This window comes from Eriocheir sinensis, chromosome 53, assembly GCF_024679095.1.
Source record: "Eriocheir sinensis breed Jianghai 21 chromosome 53, ASM2467909v1, whole genome shotgun sequence".
Lineage (NCBI taxonomy): Eukaryota > Metazoa > Arthropoda > Malacostraca > Decapoda > Varunidae > Eriocheir > Eriocheir sinensis.
Window position 1 is genome coordinate 5,782,924 of NC_066561.1, and position 18,232 is coordinate 5,801,155.

Consider the following 18,232-nt stretch of genomic DNA (forward strand, 5'->3'; position numbering starts at 1 on the left):
CAAGCTTTAATCTAAGTAAGTGAAAAAAGAATATGTTTGTCTACCTAAAAAGTTGGAAGTATTCTGGATGGACTCTTTGTACTTACTCTGAAAACAAACTCTTGATCCCATCGTGGATTTAATGTCTGAGGAGAGAAAAAAAAGCAGGAGTAAATAACTATAATGCGGTGAACAGTCAACTTGTGAATTTCCTGAGGAGCCAAATGATTCACACACTTCATGCATCCAGTTCAAAAACTTCAATTCAAACACATGGGGAATTTTTTGAACAGCCTTTCCCCTCTGAATAGTCCAAGTAAAGTTAACTGTGCAGAAAAAGAATAGGACGCCATGCTATTTTTCTTTTAAGTTCCCACACCGGACCTGAGAAGTAAGTTTAGTAAGAGAGGACAGAATATTTATGAAGAAGAAGAGAAGATGATGACGACAAGGAAGAAGAAGAAAAGAAGAAAGAGAATAATAATAATAATGAGAATGTCCTGTACACTTGACACTACCACTCAGAACACCGCCAGGCAAGATGAATGTTGACGGCTGAAGGATGTACGGCCACACTCACCTTCTTCTTGGTCTTCGTGTGCACCCCGTCCACCACGTCATCCCCTCCGCTGGCGTTTATATTTATTAACTCGATCTTTACATAAGGGTCACTGATGGCGAGAGGAAGTTGGAAAGTTTCGTTTAGTCGGCGCAACAGATGGCGAGAGGAAATATGTCTGTTATCAGCCCTGAGTAATATATCAACATTAGTATTCACAGTGAATGTAATTATTTGAGTTTATTATTTCTGTTTACACTAGAGGAGCCATACAAAGCATAAGAACTGTTGCAAAGTTAGGTTTCACTGTTTTAGGGTGAAGTTTTATACATGACCTTTATAATCTAACAGCACAATTTTATATTTGTTTCTGTCATTTCAGTAAAATTAATTCAAGACTATAAGTAGAGAGATTCATACTAACCTTGCACCAAATATGTCTTTTTTCGCTAACCCACTACCGCCTATCACCCGCAACCGGACTAGTTTTGTGGGCTCCACCTGCAATGGGGGAAGAGAAGTGAATTGTATGTTTATGCATCAAAAAGTAATATTTACATGCCACAAACTGCCTTGATGGCCGGCCTTGAGCCAAACCACTAAAAATAGAATAAATAAATGATAAATAGCTAAACAAATAAATATAAAAGGATAAAGCTGTAGCAAAGACTTCCCTCCAAACAAGCACACATCTTAACCTCCACCCCAACTAAGGTGTGAGTACTCATCCTGCTTTGAAAAGGATATACTTGTTTATCTGCACGGCTCCCCACCCCAACAAATATTTACGTTATTCAGTACTAAGAATTGGTTGAGCTCTCACACACACACACACACACACACACACACAACTACTAGGTAAATACACACACACACACACACACACACACGTGCAGTGGTTACGAACTTGCTTCACAACTGAAAGGTCTCGGGTTCGATTCCAAGGCGGATGGAGATGGACGGGCAAACTACTTTAATCATGTCCCCTGTCCAGCCAGCAGTGTATGGGCATCTGGTGCCAATTGGGGATTGTGTCCCACCTTCTGTGTGTGTGGGTGTGAGGTTTCAATTGTACCCAGAGATCCGTCACTTATGTGCTCTTTGCTCATTTGGGGAAGGTACTGGCCGGCAATTGTGCCTCTACCGTAAGATCAGATCACACACAGAAGACTTAATTTGGAAAATTAAAAATAAGGGTGGAGAGGGTGATGGACTGATTAAGTGGCTGGAGGACTTCCTAACTAACAGGGAAATGAGGACGATAATCAGAGGCAAGGTTTCCAACTGGTGCCCTGTGATGAGTGGAGTCCCGCAATGTTCGGTGTTGGCACCAATAATGTTTGCTGTTTATATAAATGATGTGGTGGACAGAGTGTCCAGCTATGTGAGTTTGTTTGCAGATGATGCAAAACTATTGAGACGAGTGAAAAATGTGAAGGACTGTGAGGCATTGCAAAGGGACCTGGATAGAATATGGGAGTGGAGTGGTACATGGCAGATGGAGTTCAACCTTGGGAAATGTAAAAAAATGGAGTTTGGTAGTAGTGGCAGAAGATGTGAATATGATTATAAGATGGGAAGTGAGATAATATGTAAAGGAGTGGAAGAAAAAGATTTGGGAGTGACTGTCTCAGAGAACATGTCACCGGACAAACACGTCAACAGGATAACTGGACAAGCTCTGAATTTGCTGAGGAACATAAGGATGACATTTTTATACTTGGATGGGGAGATGATGAAGAAAATAAGTCACAATGATAAGGCCAAGGTTAGAGTATGCAGCAGTGGTCTGGTCTCCTCACGAAAAGAAAAACATAAGGAAGCTGGAAAGAGTGCAGAGAGTGGCAACAAAGATGGTACCGGAACTTCAAGATTGGACTTATGAGGAGAGACTCAATAGCATGGGGCTCACAACCCTGGAGAGAAGAAGAGAAAGAGGAGATCTGATAGCGGTGTACAGGGTGGCGAGCGGAGTGGAGCATTTGGACAGAGAGGACCTGTGTGTGTGGAACGAGAGAGAAACAAGAGGACACGGAAAGAAGTTGAGGGCGACCACGTGTAGGAGAGATGTGAAAAAGTTTAGCTTCCCAAACAGAAGCATTGAGCTATGGAATAGACTGAAGGTGGTGGTGGTTTGTGCAAGAAACATTCATGATTTTAAAGAAAAGTTGGATAAAAGTGGATATGGAGATGGGACAGCGGGAGCATAGCTCTTTCCCTGTATGTTACAACTAGGTAAATACACACACACACACACACACACAAAGCCTGGCAGCGCAGAACATTAACCACTGAGCTAATGGAACAGTGTGTATTTACCTATTTGTATTACAAATAGGTAAATACAAATTGGTAAATACGCACTGTTCCATTAGCTCAGTGGTTAATGTTCTGCACTGCTGGGCTTTGCGGCCTGGTAGGCGGATGTTTGAGCCCCCCTCAGGCCGGGATTTTTCAGCTGCTGTCCCCCCTTCAGCACGGGGGATGGGGTGTGTGGTGTGTGAAGGTTCTATAGTCTGTTCAGAGCATGAAGGTGGTTCAAGGTGTGGCAGATTCCGAAATTCCCATGAGTGCGGCGCTGCCAGTTCAACCGCCAATTATCAGATTAGCACGTCTCCCTACCTGCCCACCCACAACCCACCTGTTTATCTCTCTCTTTCTCCCTCTCGACCCGGGGGAGGGACCTAAGGGGACACGCCGACCACCACCACCACCACCACCACAACGTGGCAACATGGGAAAAAATCGCAGCCACATGTCATAGAACTTATAGAAATCGTTGTTATAATCTAAAACATCGACACTCATTGTACTATGTAGCTTCCTTTACTATATACAGAATATATAAAATATCACTTTCAAATAGCACATGGATGGGAAATAAGAGAGAGACGCATGTACGAAGGTTGATTTGGCAGAATGGCTAGAGGTAAACGACGATACCAGCTCCACCCTGAACCGCCTTCATGCTCTGAACAGACTATAGCAGTACCCACAGATCGACTATAATGAGCCTTGCTCTAATCAGGAGGGTGATTGCTGGCGATGGCAAGTTTAGCTCGTGATCAGGCTGTGGTAAATCACACACACACACACACACACACACACACACACACACACACACATTAAGAGTAACAGCTTTCCACAAAGAATAGTGGAGGTCTGGAGAAGGAGGTGGTCCATGCAAAGTCGATTCATGAATTTAAGGCCAAGTTAGATAATAGTAGATACAGAGAAGGGACAGTATGAGTGTAGCTCCTTTCCCATATATTATAACTAAGTAAATACACACACACACACACACACACACATACACAAACGACATATGAGGAGAGATTGGAATGGCTGGGTTTGGTAACCTAGGAGAGACCTGATTGCAGAGTACAAAGTGATGAAGAAAATGGAAACAATCATCAGGAATGGCCTGTTTATATTGGACACTAGAAATACAAAAGGTACAGTAGGAAATTGAGGTCACAAGGTGCCTGAGAGATATCAAAGGAACTTCGCTTCATTTATAGAAGCACTGACAACTGGAATGACCTTGAAAAAGGTGACAGTTCAAGCCACAGATAATCATGAATCTAGAGCTAAACTTAATAACCTGAGATTTGGAGACAGGATCATGTGAGTGTAGCTTGCTTCCTGCATATCACATGTAGGCGTATGTAACTAGATGAATACACTCACATACACACAATATAAAAAAAGGTTGTCGTATGAAGAGATTGGATATTTTGAAATTGACAAAGTTGGAAGATGGGAGAAAAAGAGGAGACTTAATAATGAAGTTTAACCCGGTAGCAGCGATGGGCCAAATTTGTGGCTTTACCGTGTAGCAGCGACAGGCCAAATTTGTGCCATGATATAAACCCCCAAAAATAGATGATGCATGAACTGATCACAAATGCTTTGATATATAGTATGAAATGGTTTGTGTGAGATGATTTTTTCTCATTTTTCTCGCTTAGAGGGACCGTTAAGAAACATGATCCCCGCTGCTACCGGGTTAAGGCAGGAAGGGGACTAGAAAAGGTTGGAGGATCTACTGGCCAGAGACAATGGAAGAAAAGGAAGTTAATCGTACAAATTAAAGATAACTATATGTGGAAACGATGTCCAGAAATTTAGTTTGAAGGACAGAGTGTAATCCTGGCTGACGATGACTTCTAGGTGAGAGAAGCAGTGCTCCCTTGTAGCCCTGGCAGAGCTGTATGATCTCAGCTACCTGGCTTTGGAGAAATCATCTTTTATTATTTCTTTGCTATTTGACTTAATATGTTTCACTTCTCATTCCTAACAATAATAAAGTCGGTAGTGGTGGGAAAGGCTACAAAGAACAGTAAATTTGTGGGTTAAGTATGATTGATTGACACACAATACACACAAAATTGCATGCTTTTACTTGCCACCAAGGAAAGGGAGATTATGATAACTAATTGAAAATGGATATCAAGTGAATGAAAAGCAAACCTAATATATCAAGCAGTTGGGCAGTCCCACTCAGTCATTACTCTCAGTTTTCCTTTTATTTTTAGCTCAGTGTGCAGTGCCATGTCAACGTATCACCAGAATTTACCAAAAATGTACATGTGAATTAAAAAGGTTAAGCAGCAACAGTTTACTATCAAAGTTAGGTTAGGAAGAAATGGATAGTTATTTTTTAATTCTTTGGCCAGTTACTATATCAGTGATTAGTTACCATTCCCAGGTAGGTTAGATTAGGCAGGTGGGTTTGGTTAGTTTCTGCGCTTCGGCCCAGGTAGTCTTTATATTTCCCTAAAGGATATCAAATATACATGTATCGGGAAAAAAAATAGTTTCATCCTTCAAATGATGCCTGGGTACATATTCTCAGATGCTTTTGGCTCTCACAAGAAATAGTTCCAAGGCCACAAATGAGATTAGCGGGGTATAAATGAGTGTTTTCATGTTAGCAATGCAGAAGTCTTGTCACACTATCACTAGGCTCATAAAATTACCCGTGGAAACATCAACAACCTCTAGGAAAGCCTTATCAAATGTGGGTGTGTAAGCCATGAAATTTACCTCAGCAGAGTAAACATTGATCCCAGAGTGACAAACACCATATCTGATAAGCAGACTGCACTTGCAATGACATATCAGACAGATTTATGGCTACCATAGACTCATTATCTTTCATAGCAAGACAAGAGTTCACAAAGCAGAGCACAACATTCCCCTTGACAGGTCACCTTCACGCAAAGAAATATATAACTTTGCGGCGATTCTATATTCACTTTACCATCAAGCTTTGCGATACCATAAGTAAGCCTTCCTGAATTTGAGTACTTTAGTGATCTTTATGGAAGGTTTAATTACAGTGTCGGATAACCCTAACAAAATAATCCAACTAATGTATATACTGTATCTTCTAGGTAGAATTGGTTAAGAGCAGGAACAGGAAAAGAGAACAGAACACTTCTGACCTGCTATACCGGTACTGAGCTTCTAAACACTGACTGGCTACATATTCCTTTAGGATGAGACAATTTATGAAGATTATTATAACCACAGATACGAGTCTGCCTGTATGCACTAAACCACCACTCACTTATCCATTACATTACACTTTTTGAGGAGAATGTACAGCCAAGCCTGTCCCCCAGTATTATAATGCTGATGGTGAGATTAGGTTTCACCTCTATTCACATGACAAATGTATACGTGTAAGCTCTTCCTTACTTTCCATACTTCTATCCCTATCCTCTTCTTTTGACCTGTATCACTTTGTATCGCTTCACTGTCCTCCTCTGCTGGATACTCTCTTCTGTTTATTTACACACTTTGCTTTTCGGTGGCATTAAATAATTTCCCTGTAATACACTATCGCACTATAATTTCCATAACATTTTTGCTTGAATCACTAATTTTCAGTCCTTTTCCATGGATATATTCAAGCACTTGTGCCCTTTTCTCACAGCACTGTGTTAGGAACACTTTTGTTAGTTTTACAGTTCTTTCTGTTTCCATACACCCCTAACACCATACAGACTGCAACGTTATCCTCCTCTAGCCTCCTATCTCATTCCTCTTTGCCTGTTACTGTCACCACTGAAGCTCTTAACTCCCCTCTCTATAAGTATCTCATAATTGCTGCATTCTACAATTAGATATTCCACCGTTTCTTTCTCTCCTGTCTTGCAGCTACAGCTCTGGTTTTCCCCGTCCTTTTTCCTGCCATTCACCTTCTGAGTTCCAGTTCTTGCTATTAACAATAACAAGATCCCCAAAGTCTCCTGTAAGCCATGTCACTCCCTCTGGCTTCTGCTTTCTCCTGTGTCACTTTAATCATGATTTTTCCATTTATTCTCTCCTGCCAATTGTCTTGTCCATTCCTTTCAATTTTCCTTTCAATACCCTTGATCTCCATCTCATTCCACTCCTCTGTCAAATTTCCTCTCCTTTTCCACCTCTCTACATCTTTCCTCCAGGTAGATTTATTATTAGTATTCTCCTGTAGTATTTTCTTTGCCCGTATTTCTTCACGGAGCTTTTCAATTTTCTTGAGGGACTATTTCTTATTCTTTGCCCTGAATTATTACTGCAATCTGACTGACACATCTCACATCGGCACTTGGCCACTTGCTTTTCCTTCTGGTGTGTCTGGCGCTGTCAGGTGGGTGCGGCTCTACTCTATAAGCCTCAACAATGTTCAGAATACTGTTCAATAAGAATATTAAGACAGCCAGTGAAGACTAACAATAACAAATCAAGGTATTTCTTCTCTACAACAACACCTTCCCTTGCTTTTGAGGATACACTTGACAAGCTAATTTGCTGCACACACACACACACACACACACACACACACACACACACACACACAGAGCCTAGACCCAATAAACAAACCCCAAGATGTGAACCAGGAAATAACAAAGGAAGGGAAAATGGACGAAAACCCAACCCTATACCCTCTTTCCCCACCCACACACCACCGGGGGAGGAAGATGAGCTGACAGACAAGCAAAACAACCCGAGTGAAGGACACGGAGGTGAAAAAACCCAAGACAACACACGTCAACCTTTCCAACATACGCCCCAACATGACCCAGCCCTCAGGTAGCCCCCCCAGGATACCCAGCACGCCCAAGCACCTCCCAGCACCAGGGAAACAGCACCACCAGCACCACAGCCCCCAAAACAGCACACCCCGAGGAGGCAATGAAGGGAAGGGTGGCAGGGGGCAGGGCAAGTAGGTCACCTGGCCCCCGCTGGCACACCTGGCCGCCTCACCTGCCCGTCAAACTCGGTCATGGGTACATAGCCTAGCACGCGTCCAGTCTGAGCCATCCCTCCATCAGCTGGGCCTCCTGTGCGGCAGACGTGATCCTGGCGCTGATCTTGCGTGAGGGCGACACACACACACACACACACTACAGGCGCGGGGACGGGGACGGACAGGGGATCCAACTCCCTCGCGGATCCCACTCGCCGGGCTCACGGGAGACGGTGTTGCCTTACCTAATAACTGTACTCAGCGCTGGGGTTTCTTGCTATGGGTGATTGATAGTTTAGTGTTGCGGGGAAATAACAAGGGAGAAGGGAGGAACTTGCCATCCCAACCCCCAGGCAGGGCAGAATGTGATTATACAACTGGTAATTAATACATGTGTAGGTAGCACCATGAAACTATAAAGATACAATGGTAGGGATTTTTGGGTGACTCTCAATACCCAGAGTAAACTATGCATATGAGTGGTTATATTAACGAGCCCTTATCTCGCTTCCTGCTTCACCAATTTAAGTACCTACTCTTCTGTTGTCATAATAATTATTTGTTGTCTAAGAGGCGAAACCCCTTGTTAGGACATTCATGTATATTCACGTGCCCTTCAGTGCCCCTAACGGAGGTCGTAGGTGACAGCTTATTGGGCTTTAGGCTGTCAGTGTCAGCGGTGGTGGCCGCGGGTTTGGGCTGCCGCGGGACGCTGTGAACGGCAGCCCGCGGCCGCGAAGGTTCCCCCACGTATTTCATGGATATTCTCACACTTGTTTTGATTTGCAAACTCTTTCCAAAGATTTTCCGGAAGGTTTAAAGGTTAGTAGAATACATACCTGACAACAGAAGAACAGGTGGTTAAGCAGGAGACTAAATATAGGCGCGTTAATCCAATCTTCACCTGAGCCATAATTTCAGGTTTTACGTTAATCAGGATTTGTAGCTTATAGTCAATAGGCGGATACTTCCTTAACAATAAACTATCACTCACTCACATTTCCTGGTGTCCTGAGTGAGCTATGAATTCAGTTTTTTTTTTGGTCCGTGTCTTGGTGAGCGACATGGGATCGAGTACTACAGGGAAGGCCTCCAGTGTGTCCCTGGCATTTTGGCGTCTATATTTTATCCCGTGTAAACAGACGATAAACAATATTTTGGCCTTTATGTCAAGGTACTGCGTAAACACATGACAAATATAGCACAGTGGGATTTACAATAAACATCCAGCACGAACAGACGGCAAGAAACACACGGATCAACCCATTTACCCACGGAGACCACAAAAATATCTACCTATTGCATACCAGGCTAACATGACGTAATTACCTCAGGTAGAAATAATGATGCCCTATTTCTTCGTAACATGGCTCGTCTCCTCCTCATCCTCCTTAACTTTAAAGATGCGTGGTAATAGACAAATCGGAACTCCTGGCTTTTCAACGCGAGGAATGCAGAGCCACTAGCTAGCATAGGTCAGCAGGTGCGCATCAATGGTTCCAGCGCCAGGAAGCAGCGAGAAGGTTGAGACAATCAATGAAAGGTTGTCAGGACGCGGGTGAACTGTTTACTGTACTACTACTACTAAGAAAGAATGAGAGATCGACACACACACACACACACACACACACACAGGCATTCCCGGACGGCAAACACAATACAGATGGGTAGGACCGTAGGAAGGTAGGTAGGTAGGCAGACACAGCATAGGTAGGTAAGGGGGGTAGGTTGGTAGGCAGGTAGGCAAACACAGCACAGGTAGGTAAAGGGGGTAAGTTGGTTGATAGGTAAGGTAGATAGGCAGTCTTGTCATGGCTAGGCATCTAATGAATAGTGTAGAGTGTAGAGTGTAGACCGTCTAGCTCCGGCCTCCTTGTGCTAATAATCATAAACCTCTTGTTCCGTATTCTGAAGGCGCTGCACCTCTCGCCCTCGGCTACCAAGTAAATAAAATATAAAAACAACTTAGGAGATAATGTTTTCGTTGCTGTTCGTCTGTTTGTCTGCCGTCCTTTAAAATATTTCAATAATGGATTAACAAATATATCACAAAATTTAGGTAGCCTACACGAGAACATTCTTAGGTAAATATTTCGAGCTGATTAACTTTTGGGAAAACTCCAATGCAAAAAGTTGACTGCTTTATGGTGAGATAATAAAAAAAAGACTGTCGCAGGAGCCATATGGAAAAAATAATGCGTGTGTTTCAAGAACGCCACGAGTGCTTCAAGAGGGTAGGAGAGGCGTTCGGGAGGTGGTGAGGCCCAGAGCATGAGTGTTTTCAGGGATTACGAGAAAGGCTTGATAGTCGAGGCAAGGCAAGTGCGTGTCGAAGTCTAAGGATCCATGGTAAGTGATCGTGTGCGGAGGCATGGTAAGGTGTGAAGGGTCAGCGGTCCGGCCCATTTCTGGTAACCCGACGAAAACTAACTGTAATGACTGTCCTCCAGAGATAACTTATACCAATTAATGTGACGGGAGATACGTAGTCTTTGAAATACGATGTTTGATTAATTCCTAAATCCTCAGAGCCCCCAGAAGTGACAAAACTCTTGCTACACCTTCCCCCCCTCAACCCCTAACACGGGTGCTCATTGCTCAATGCTCCTCGCTCCGTCCTGCTTTTAACAGAGGCGCATGAGGTGGAATGCGGGGATGGCGTGCTCCTGGCGGTGGAACGGGTTACCTAGTGCAGCCTCACACCTCCAATCTGTTCCGAACCGCCGCTCTGCATACTGATGGCGGGCGGCAGCCAGGGCACGTGACGAGCGGTGACTCGTGGGCCCTTTAAAGGTAAATACTTTGACACTACCTGATACGGAAAGTTCCCAAGTTGGCAGAGGCTGAGATATGGCTGTGGAGGGGAGGAGGGGCGGGTCCTTTAGAGGTTTATGGGTACTGTCACATAAGGAAAGTCACCTCGCTAACACGGGTTGTATGCCTTGAAATGTGTGAAGGTGACATCCGTAGCTTTTAAGTGTATTTACGGTGGCAACCTTTAATTTTTTTCTTCGACGCACACATCATGATCGCGAACACAAAGGTCAGTGATCGCTTCTTCTGAGAAAATGCGTATTGATAGGGTGGGGTCCAGTCGCACACAGATCTTTTGTTTATATCTATCTATATATCTATCTACACATTCTCTCTCTCTCTCTCTCTCTCTCTCTCTCTCTCTCTCTCTCTCTCTCTCTCTGAGCCTCAAGGTCAAACATCCAATCTCCGGAGAAACGCGCTTATTGATATGATGAGGGAATCGTCACCGTGGTCTGGGGTGTGCCAACATTTGATTACTTGAAGAGAAAGTCGGGGAGTGAGCGGCCCCTCAAGTTTCCCTTCCGTGGGTGCTGGTTGACCGCCGCGCCGCCATATGCGTCGCAGGCGGTGCCCGGCGAGACGCACTGGACACTCGCCTCAGCCATCGTACCCGCTTCACCACAACCTCGCCCCGGAGAGGCGAGCAAGGAATTAAATGTTCCTTACACCTGTATCGTTTTCTTATTTTTTTTCTACGTGCGCAATGTATTCATAATGAAAACCGAGGAATCAACTACCCTTGTTTATAATTATACTCGCCCTGCCTCTTGGATTATATACTTGACACCCTTTCTTTTTACGTTATTAAATATTGAGTCAATTTTGTGTATTGCAGTGACGGAATGTGTAGCATTAGTTCTTGTTAAGGTCAATACGGATGCCCAGGACCTGCAGGGGCGCCGCCGCAGTGGTCGAGTGGTCAGGGTGGGGGCGTGGCGAGTCCGAGGACCTAAGGTTTGAGTCCCACCAAGGACGCTGACAAGTTTCAACCATCGCCGAGTGGTGGAAGAGTACCCACATGCTGCCCGAACCTTCACTCAACCCTGACTTCGGCGACTTCGTTCAAGTGGAGCACCGGGGGCAGCATGGGCCAGGGAAGAGGCAGGCACCACAGCAGCCACTAGGAGTAAAATTCGCCTGTGCCACTACTGGGCTGGAGTCATCCAATAAAGCTTACGGTGCCATCGGCAGCCCCCCCCCCCAAAAAAAAAAAAAAAAAAACCCTACCCCGTAAGCTGCGACGCACCCACAGGGCGCGCGAGACTATTTTCTCAAAAATGTTTGCAGTCGTGGAACAGAAGGAAAGTTATACTGGAAGGTTGCAGGAAATTAAAGTTTTCACAAATGGGATTTTTTTGTTTTTAATGAATAATACAACTCTCGCGTCAGCTCGGCTCAGAGGAAGGAAGGAAGAGCGGGTGAAAGGAGGCGTGGGAGGGCGGCGCTGGGAGCGTCCCGGGAGTCGTGAGGGCCGGCGGTGGTGGCGGCGTGGCACGTGAAGAAAGCAGTTCTCAGGTCATCTCGGGGCTTCTCCTGATCGCCGGGGGAAGGTTACAGGGCGTGTCGGTACTTGTGTCGTGGCCGCCGGGCCTCTCTCGGCCGCGGCCGGCCTGCCAGCCTGCCTGCTGGTGCGGGGCGGCGCCCACTAGTGGGTGGGGATGTGGCAGGAGCAGGCGGAGGGCAGCTTGTAGATGTCGATGAAGAGGCCCTTGTAGGGGTCGCAGGGGTCGAAGGAGAGGAGGCGGTGGTAGACGTACTTCTGCACGCACTTACTCTTGAAGCAGGGGGCCAGGGCGCGGCAGGCGGCCTGAGGGAACAGACAGTACTCCATGCGCGCTGTCTGCGTGTAGTACTCGACGTCGTTGACGATGACGCGCCACTTGCCCTCCACGTTGCGGGCGCGCCTGGGGCGGGCGTAGCCCACTTTGGAGGGACAGATGTATCCCTCGGGGCCCGTCCAGTGGGTCACGTCGTAGGGCGAGTACCCGGTGGAGGCGCCGGTGTAGTAGGAGTAGTCGAAGGCCTCCTCCTGGTATTTGGTCAGGTGTTCAACGAGGTCGTCGGCGGACTGGTCGGCCACGTCGGCGTACTTCTTGCCGAAGAGCTTGTCGGCGCTGATGGCACCCTTGATCTCGTACTCGGGGTACTCGGGGTCCTCGAGGCAGAAGGAGACGTCACCGCCGTGGGCACAGGCGGGCGGGGTCGTGGGGTCGCAGTAGCCGGCGTTGTGGGACGGCGGGGGGCCGTAGGTCTGGGGGGGATGGCTGGCCGAGCCGAGAGCGACGGCGGCGCACGCCAGAAATACCGACTGGAAGAGAGAAAAAGATGTTAGTCGTGATAGGCCTCTGCTGACTGGTGATCAGCAGGGAAGAAAATACATTTTATATAACAGTTCTGATCCTCTTCGTCGAACGTTACCAAGATAAAAGCCATCTTGAGGCTGAAGCGAGAGTTGCACTGACACTGCAGTCAACAGACGCCCTCTTTATATACCTCCGCTGACGTCACAGCTGTATGGAGCTAAATATATCTCCGCCATTATTTATTTCTTCAAGAGCTTAATGGCGGTGACGTGACGCAACAAGAAAGTCTTCGAGGCGTGAGAGCACAAACAGAGGAGGCGGTGAAGGGCGAGGCGCACGGCAGGGTGCGGGGAGGGGGGGGAAGATTCCTCGCGGCGGCCCGTCAGCCCCTCCCCGGCAGGAGGCCGCCAGGAGCAGAGAGATGGGAAGGGAGAAGCCAACAAAATCACGCTCACTCGAAATATTCAGGAAAAAATACGTAGAACGAGAAAATATTTCCCTAGATCACTAGCGATTTGGTATTATATACAAGAATATTCTTCCTCCATATCGTCATTTTCTCTTTATTTCTTTGGTCTTTTGTTTTTTCTTGTTTCATCATCATAATCATCATCATCAGCATGGTCACTATCGCCACCATCACCACCAGTAAGAACAACAGGATGGAGGAGAGCACACGAGGTAACAGTATAACACCGAGACACAAGACCACAACAGGACAAAAAATAACAGAGGCAAGAGCACGATAAGCAGTAAAAAGAGAAAGAAGAAGAAAATAAAGCGAAACAAACTCGCCATATTTACCATCCATTTGGAGGAAAAAACGATATGGGAAAAGCAACAGAAAGGATCACACTTGTTTTCTTGCCAAGCGTACTGTCAACCCAGAAACCCAGCGAGCTTTTTTTTTTATTATTTGCGGGCTTTTTTATCGTTTAGCGGGCTTTTTTTATGGTTTTCTCTTTTTGTGTGCCTTTGTGCTGTCTCCTTTGCTGTAAAAAAAAAAAAAAAAAAAAAAAAAAAAAACCCTGCTGATATCGATGCCAAGTTTGCGTGAAGTCCATTGTGTTCCAGGCAGTCGTTTCTTAATCCAGCCAAGCCTTGTGCAGATTTGATCCAGCCAAGCCTTATGTAGACGACCCAGCCAAGCCTTATGTAGACGATCCAGCCAAGCCTTATGTAGACGATCCAGCCAAGCCTTATGTAGACGATCCAGCCAAGCCTTATGTAGACGATCCAGCCAAGCCTTATGTAGACGATCCAGCCAAGCCTTATGTAGACGATCCAGCCAAGCCTTATGTAGACGATCCAGCCAAGCCTTATGTAGACGATCCAGCCAAGCCTTATGTAGACGATCCAGCCAAGCCTTATGTAGACGATCCAGCCAAGCCTTATGTAGACGATCCAGCCAAGCCTTATGTAGACGATCCAGCCAAGCCTTATGTAGACGAGACAAGCCTTATGTAGACGATCCAGCCAAGCCTTATGTAGACGATCCAGCCAAGCCTTATGTAGACGATCCACCCAAGCCTTATGTAGACGATCCAGCCAAGCCTTATGTAGACGATCCAGCCAAGCCTTATGTAGACGATCCAGCCAAGCCTTATGTAGACGATCCACCCAAGCCTTATGTAGACGATCCAGCCAAGCCTTATGTAGACGACCCAGCCAAGCCTTATGTAGACGATCCACCCAAGCCTTATGTAGACGATCCAGCCAAGCCTTATGTAGACGATCCAGCCAAGCCTTATGTAGACGATCCAGCCAAGCCTTATGTAGACGATCCAGCCAAGCCTTATGTAGACGATCCAGCCAAGCCTTATGTAGACGATCCAGCCAAGCCTTATGTAGACGATCCAGCCAAGCCTTATGTGGACGATCCAGCCAAGCCTTATGTAGACGATCCAGCCAAGCCTTATGTAGACGATCCAGCCAAGCCTTATGTAGACGATCCAGCCAAGCCTTATGTAGACGATTCAGCCAAGCCTTATGTCGACGAGCCAGCCAAGCCTTATGTAGACGATCCAGCCAAGCCTTATGTAGACGATCCAGCCAAGCCTTATGTAGACGATCCAGCCAAGCCTTATGTAGACGACCCAGCCAAGCCTTGTGCAGATTTGATCCAGCCAAGCCTTATGTAGACGATCCAGCCAAGCCTTATGTAGACGATCCAGCCAAGCCTTATGTAGACGATCCAGCCAAGCCTTATGTAGACGATCCAGCCAAGCCTTATGTAGACGATCCAGCCAAGCCTTATGTAGACGATCCAGCCAAGCCTTATGTAGACGATCCAGCCAAGCCTTATGTAGACGATCCAGCCAAGCCTTATGTAGACGATCCAGCCAAGCCTTATGTAGACGATCCAGCCAAGCCTTATGTAGACGATCCAGCCAAGCCTTATGTAGACGATTCAGCCAAGCCTTATGTAGACGATCCAGCCAAGCCTTATGTAGACGATTCAGCCAAGCCTTATGTAGACGATCCAGCCAAGCCTTATGTAGACGATCCAGCCAAGCCTTATGTAGACGATCCAGCCAAGCCTTATGTAGACGATCCAGCCAAGCCTTATGTAGACGATCCAGCCAAGCCTTATGTAGACGATCCAGCCAAGCCTTATGTAGACGATCCAGCCAAGCCTTATGTAGACGATCCAGTCAAGCCTTATGTAGACGATCCAGCCAAGCCTTATGTAGACGATCCAGCCAAGCCTTATGTAGACGATCCAGCCAAGCCTTATGTAGACGATCCAGCCAAGCCTTATGTAGACGATCCAGCCAAGCCTTATGTAGACGCACAATGTAGATTCAGTCCAACAGAGCCTTATGTAGACTCGATCCAACAAAGTATTATGGAGACTCGGGGCCGTATTACAAGTCGAATCCCAGAAGTATCGGGTCCCTAGATTTATTCATCCCGAACTCTGAAGAGACCCGAAACATCTCAGATTCGACATGTAATACGGCCCTCGATCCAACAAAGCCTTATGAAGACTCGATCCACCCAAGCCCGTGCAGACTCGATCCAACCAAACCCAATGCAAACCAGAGAGATCCGTCAGCCGCTTGGATCTCGGGCTTGTATATATGACGTCACCAAACAAAGGATCGCGTGTTAACTAGAGCATGACAACGTGATACAGATGTTTCGACAGATAGGGTCAACTCTTTACTGTTATGTTATGAATACAGTTAACTGACGTCTAGGAGTTGATTTGTGTTGAAAAGCAAGCAAGCGTAAGCAACAGAAGCGCCGAAGTCTTCTTCAAACTATATTTAGCATTAGTTAGACCTCATCTTGACTATGCGGTTCAGTTCTAGTCACCTTGCTATAGAATGGATATCAAAATGTTAGAATCGGTGCAGAGGAGGATGACTAAGATGATTCAGGGGTTGAGAAACTTGCCATACGAGGAAAGACTCAAACAGTTAAACTTGCATTCTCTAGAAAGGCGAAGGGTGCGTGGAGACATGATCGAGGTTTATGAATGGAAGAAGGGCTTTAATAAGAGGGATATTCATAAGGTTTTGTTGGTAAGAGAACGGGGTAGGACACGAAGTAATGGGTTTAAACTGGATAAATTCAGATTCAACAGGGACATAGGCAAAAATTGGTTTACTAACAGAGTGGTGGATGAGTGGAATAGGCTTAGCAGTCACGTGGTGAGTGCCAATACAATTGTCACATTCAAAAATAGATTAGATAAATTCATGGACAGCGATATTAGGTGGGGTTAGATACACGGGAGCTTAGGTTCAAAGGAGCTGCCTTGTACAGACCTACCGGCCTCTTGCAGACTCCTACGTTTTTATGTTCTTATGTTCTTAACTGTGACATAACATAATTGTAAGGTTAAGTGAAAGCAAATGGTGATTTTACTTATTATTAATACTTAACCTAATAAGACAAATAATTACTTGACATCAGAAGAGAACATATGACAAAATAGGCAATGCTACAATGACAAGAGTAAGTGGTTTGGTTCACTGAAGTGCTTAGTTAGAGTTACAATTACAATGAGGAACCAAATATGAATTACAATTGAGGAACGAAGTATTGGTTCACTGAGGTGTTTAGTTAAGAGTTAGAATTGCACATGAGGAACCCAAATATGTATACACGTGAGAATGGGTATGTGGATAGATGTGTGTGTGTATGTAAGTGTGTGAGTGTGTGTGTCAGACCCCTTGGTGAATCCTGGTTGAGTTTTTTTTAATGGAGTTGTTGTTAAGTTACAAGCGTTATATCGTGAGCGAATATAACTTACGTGAAAGTGACGTTTAACTTACACGAAGCACCACATGCAGCTAAGACAAACATGCGCTTTTTAAACCATGCAAGTACAGCGTAAAACAAACAGCAACAAAAATAACATTGCTAAGTAAAATAAACAGCATCATCAGAGTCACAGGTCTCAATGTTGAAGTTTTCCGTTGTTATTTATTTTGCCACTTGCATGTTTTTCCTCTGGTGTAAAAAAAAAAGGGGGGGGGGGTCCTCACCAACTGGATAACGAAGACGAGAGTGACATCCATTCTAACACATACTTATTCTTCCCATATATCCACACTTATGCATACTAACACACTTAAACTTAGCAGGGGTTTTCATCAGCATGTCTCTCCGCTGGTAACACGATTTCTGCAGGTATGTGAAATTCAGGTGAGCTTGTGAAATTACCTGATAAATTACCTGATAAATGCACGTGTGGAAAGAGTTAAGCAGGTGATAGTGGAGAGATTCGTGGCGGAGTGTGTGTGTGTGTGTGTGTGTGTGTGTGTGTGTGTGTGTGTGTGTGTGTGTTGAGGGGTGCCACGCGGATGCAACGATGAGGTGGTGGTGACTGTGGTGATGATGTTACTGGTGGTGATGGAACGGTGAGGAGGAGGTGGTGAGTGGTGGTGTGACTGGTGTGGTGATGATGTTACTGGTGGTGATGAACTTCTGGTGAGGAGCTGGTGGTGAAACATCGATGAGGAGACCCTTGTAGTTGGTGGCAGGTGGTGATGAGTGGAGGTGACTGTGGTGATGGTGTTACTGGTGGTGATACTAGAACTGCTGCTAAGACTCATGATGATGGTGTTGGGTGAGGGCGGTAAGAGGTGATGGTGGCAGTGGCTCTAGTTTTGGCGGAAGACAGACATGCAGTGGTAGTGTTGATGGTGCATTCGTCTTCTCGGCTCCGTCGCCCGGTTCAAGGTTCGTGCCCCGTTCACCCGAGCCTCGAGTGGCGAGTGTCTGGCGTAACCTAAGGATTTTATTTTTTACCCTAATTTTCTTGTATTTTGGCTCCCTGGGAAAGAACTATGTACAAGCAAGGTTAATATTAAGATGGGA

At 45.7% G+C, this 18,232-nt stretch overlaps 2 protein-coding genes and 1 long non-coding RNA gene across 7 annotated transcripts in view; 1 reads left to right on the forward strand and 2 right to left on the reverse strand.

Annotated features, from left to right (window-relative positions):
• The window catches only part of LOC126983256 (E3 ubiquitin-protein ligase Nedd-4-like), a 33,316-nt gene extending 25,351 nt beyond the window's left edge, over positions 1-7,965 (reverse strand). For all 5 annotated transcript variants that reach the window (XM_050835898.1, XM_050835901.1, XM_050835900.1 and 2 more), the window contains exons 1-4: positions 7,796-7,965; positions 963-1,039; positions 560-650; positions 87-125 (exon numbers count right to left, since the gene is read on the reverse strand). In XM_050835898.1, coding sequence (XP_050691855.1) covers positions 87-125; positions 560-650; positions 963-1,039; positions 7,796-7,852 — 264 coding nt within the window. In that variant the 5' untranslated portion in view covers positions 7,853-7,965. The remainder of the gene's footprint in view (positions 1-86; positions 126-559; positions 651-962; positions 1,040-7,795) is intronic.
• A 490-nt stretch (positions 7,966-8,455) lies between these two features.
• Positions 8,456-11,787, forward strand: LOC126983129 (uncharacterized). The gene is made up of 3 exons (XR_007735512.1): positions 8,456-8,600; positions 10,410-10,571; positions 11,431-11,787. It is a non-coding gene; the product is annotated as an uncharacterized LOC126983129 (long non-coding RNA).
• A 153-nt stretch (positions 11,788-11,940) lies between these two features.
• On the reverse strand, positions 11,941-13,118 carry LOC126983272 (neurotrophin 1-like). The gene is made up of 2 exons (XM_050835918.1): positions 13,014-13,118; positions 11,941-12,903 (listed from the first exon to the last, which is right to left on the reverse strand). The coding sequence occupies exons 1-2, from the start codon at positions 13,026-13,028 to the stop codon at positions 12,241-12,243; spliced, it is 678 nt and encodes a 225-aa protein (XP_050691875.1). The 5' UTR covers positions 13,029-13,118; the 3' UTR covers positions 11,941-12,240.
• Between the last annotated feature and the right edge of the window lie 5,114 nt (positions 13,119-18,232).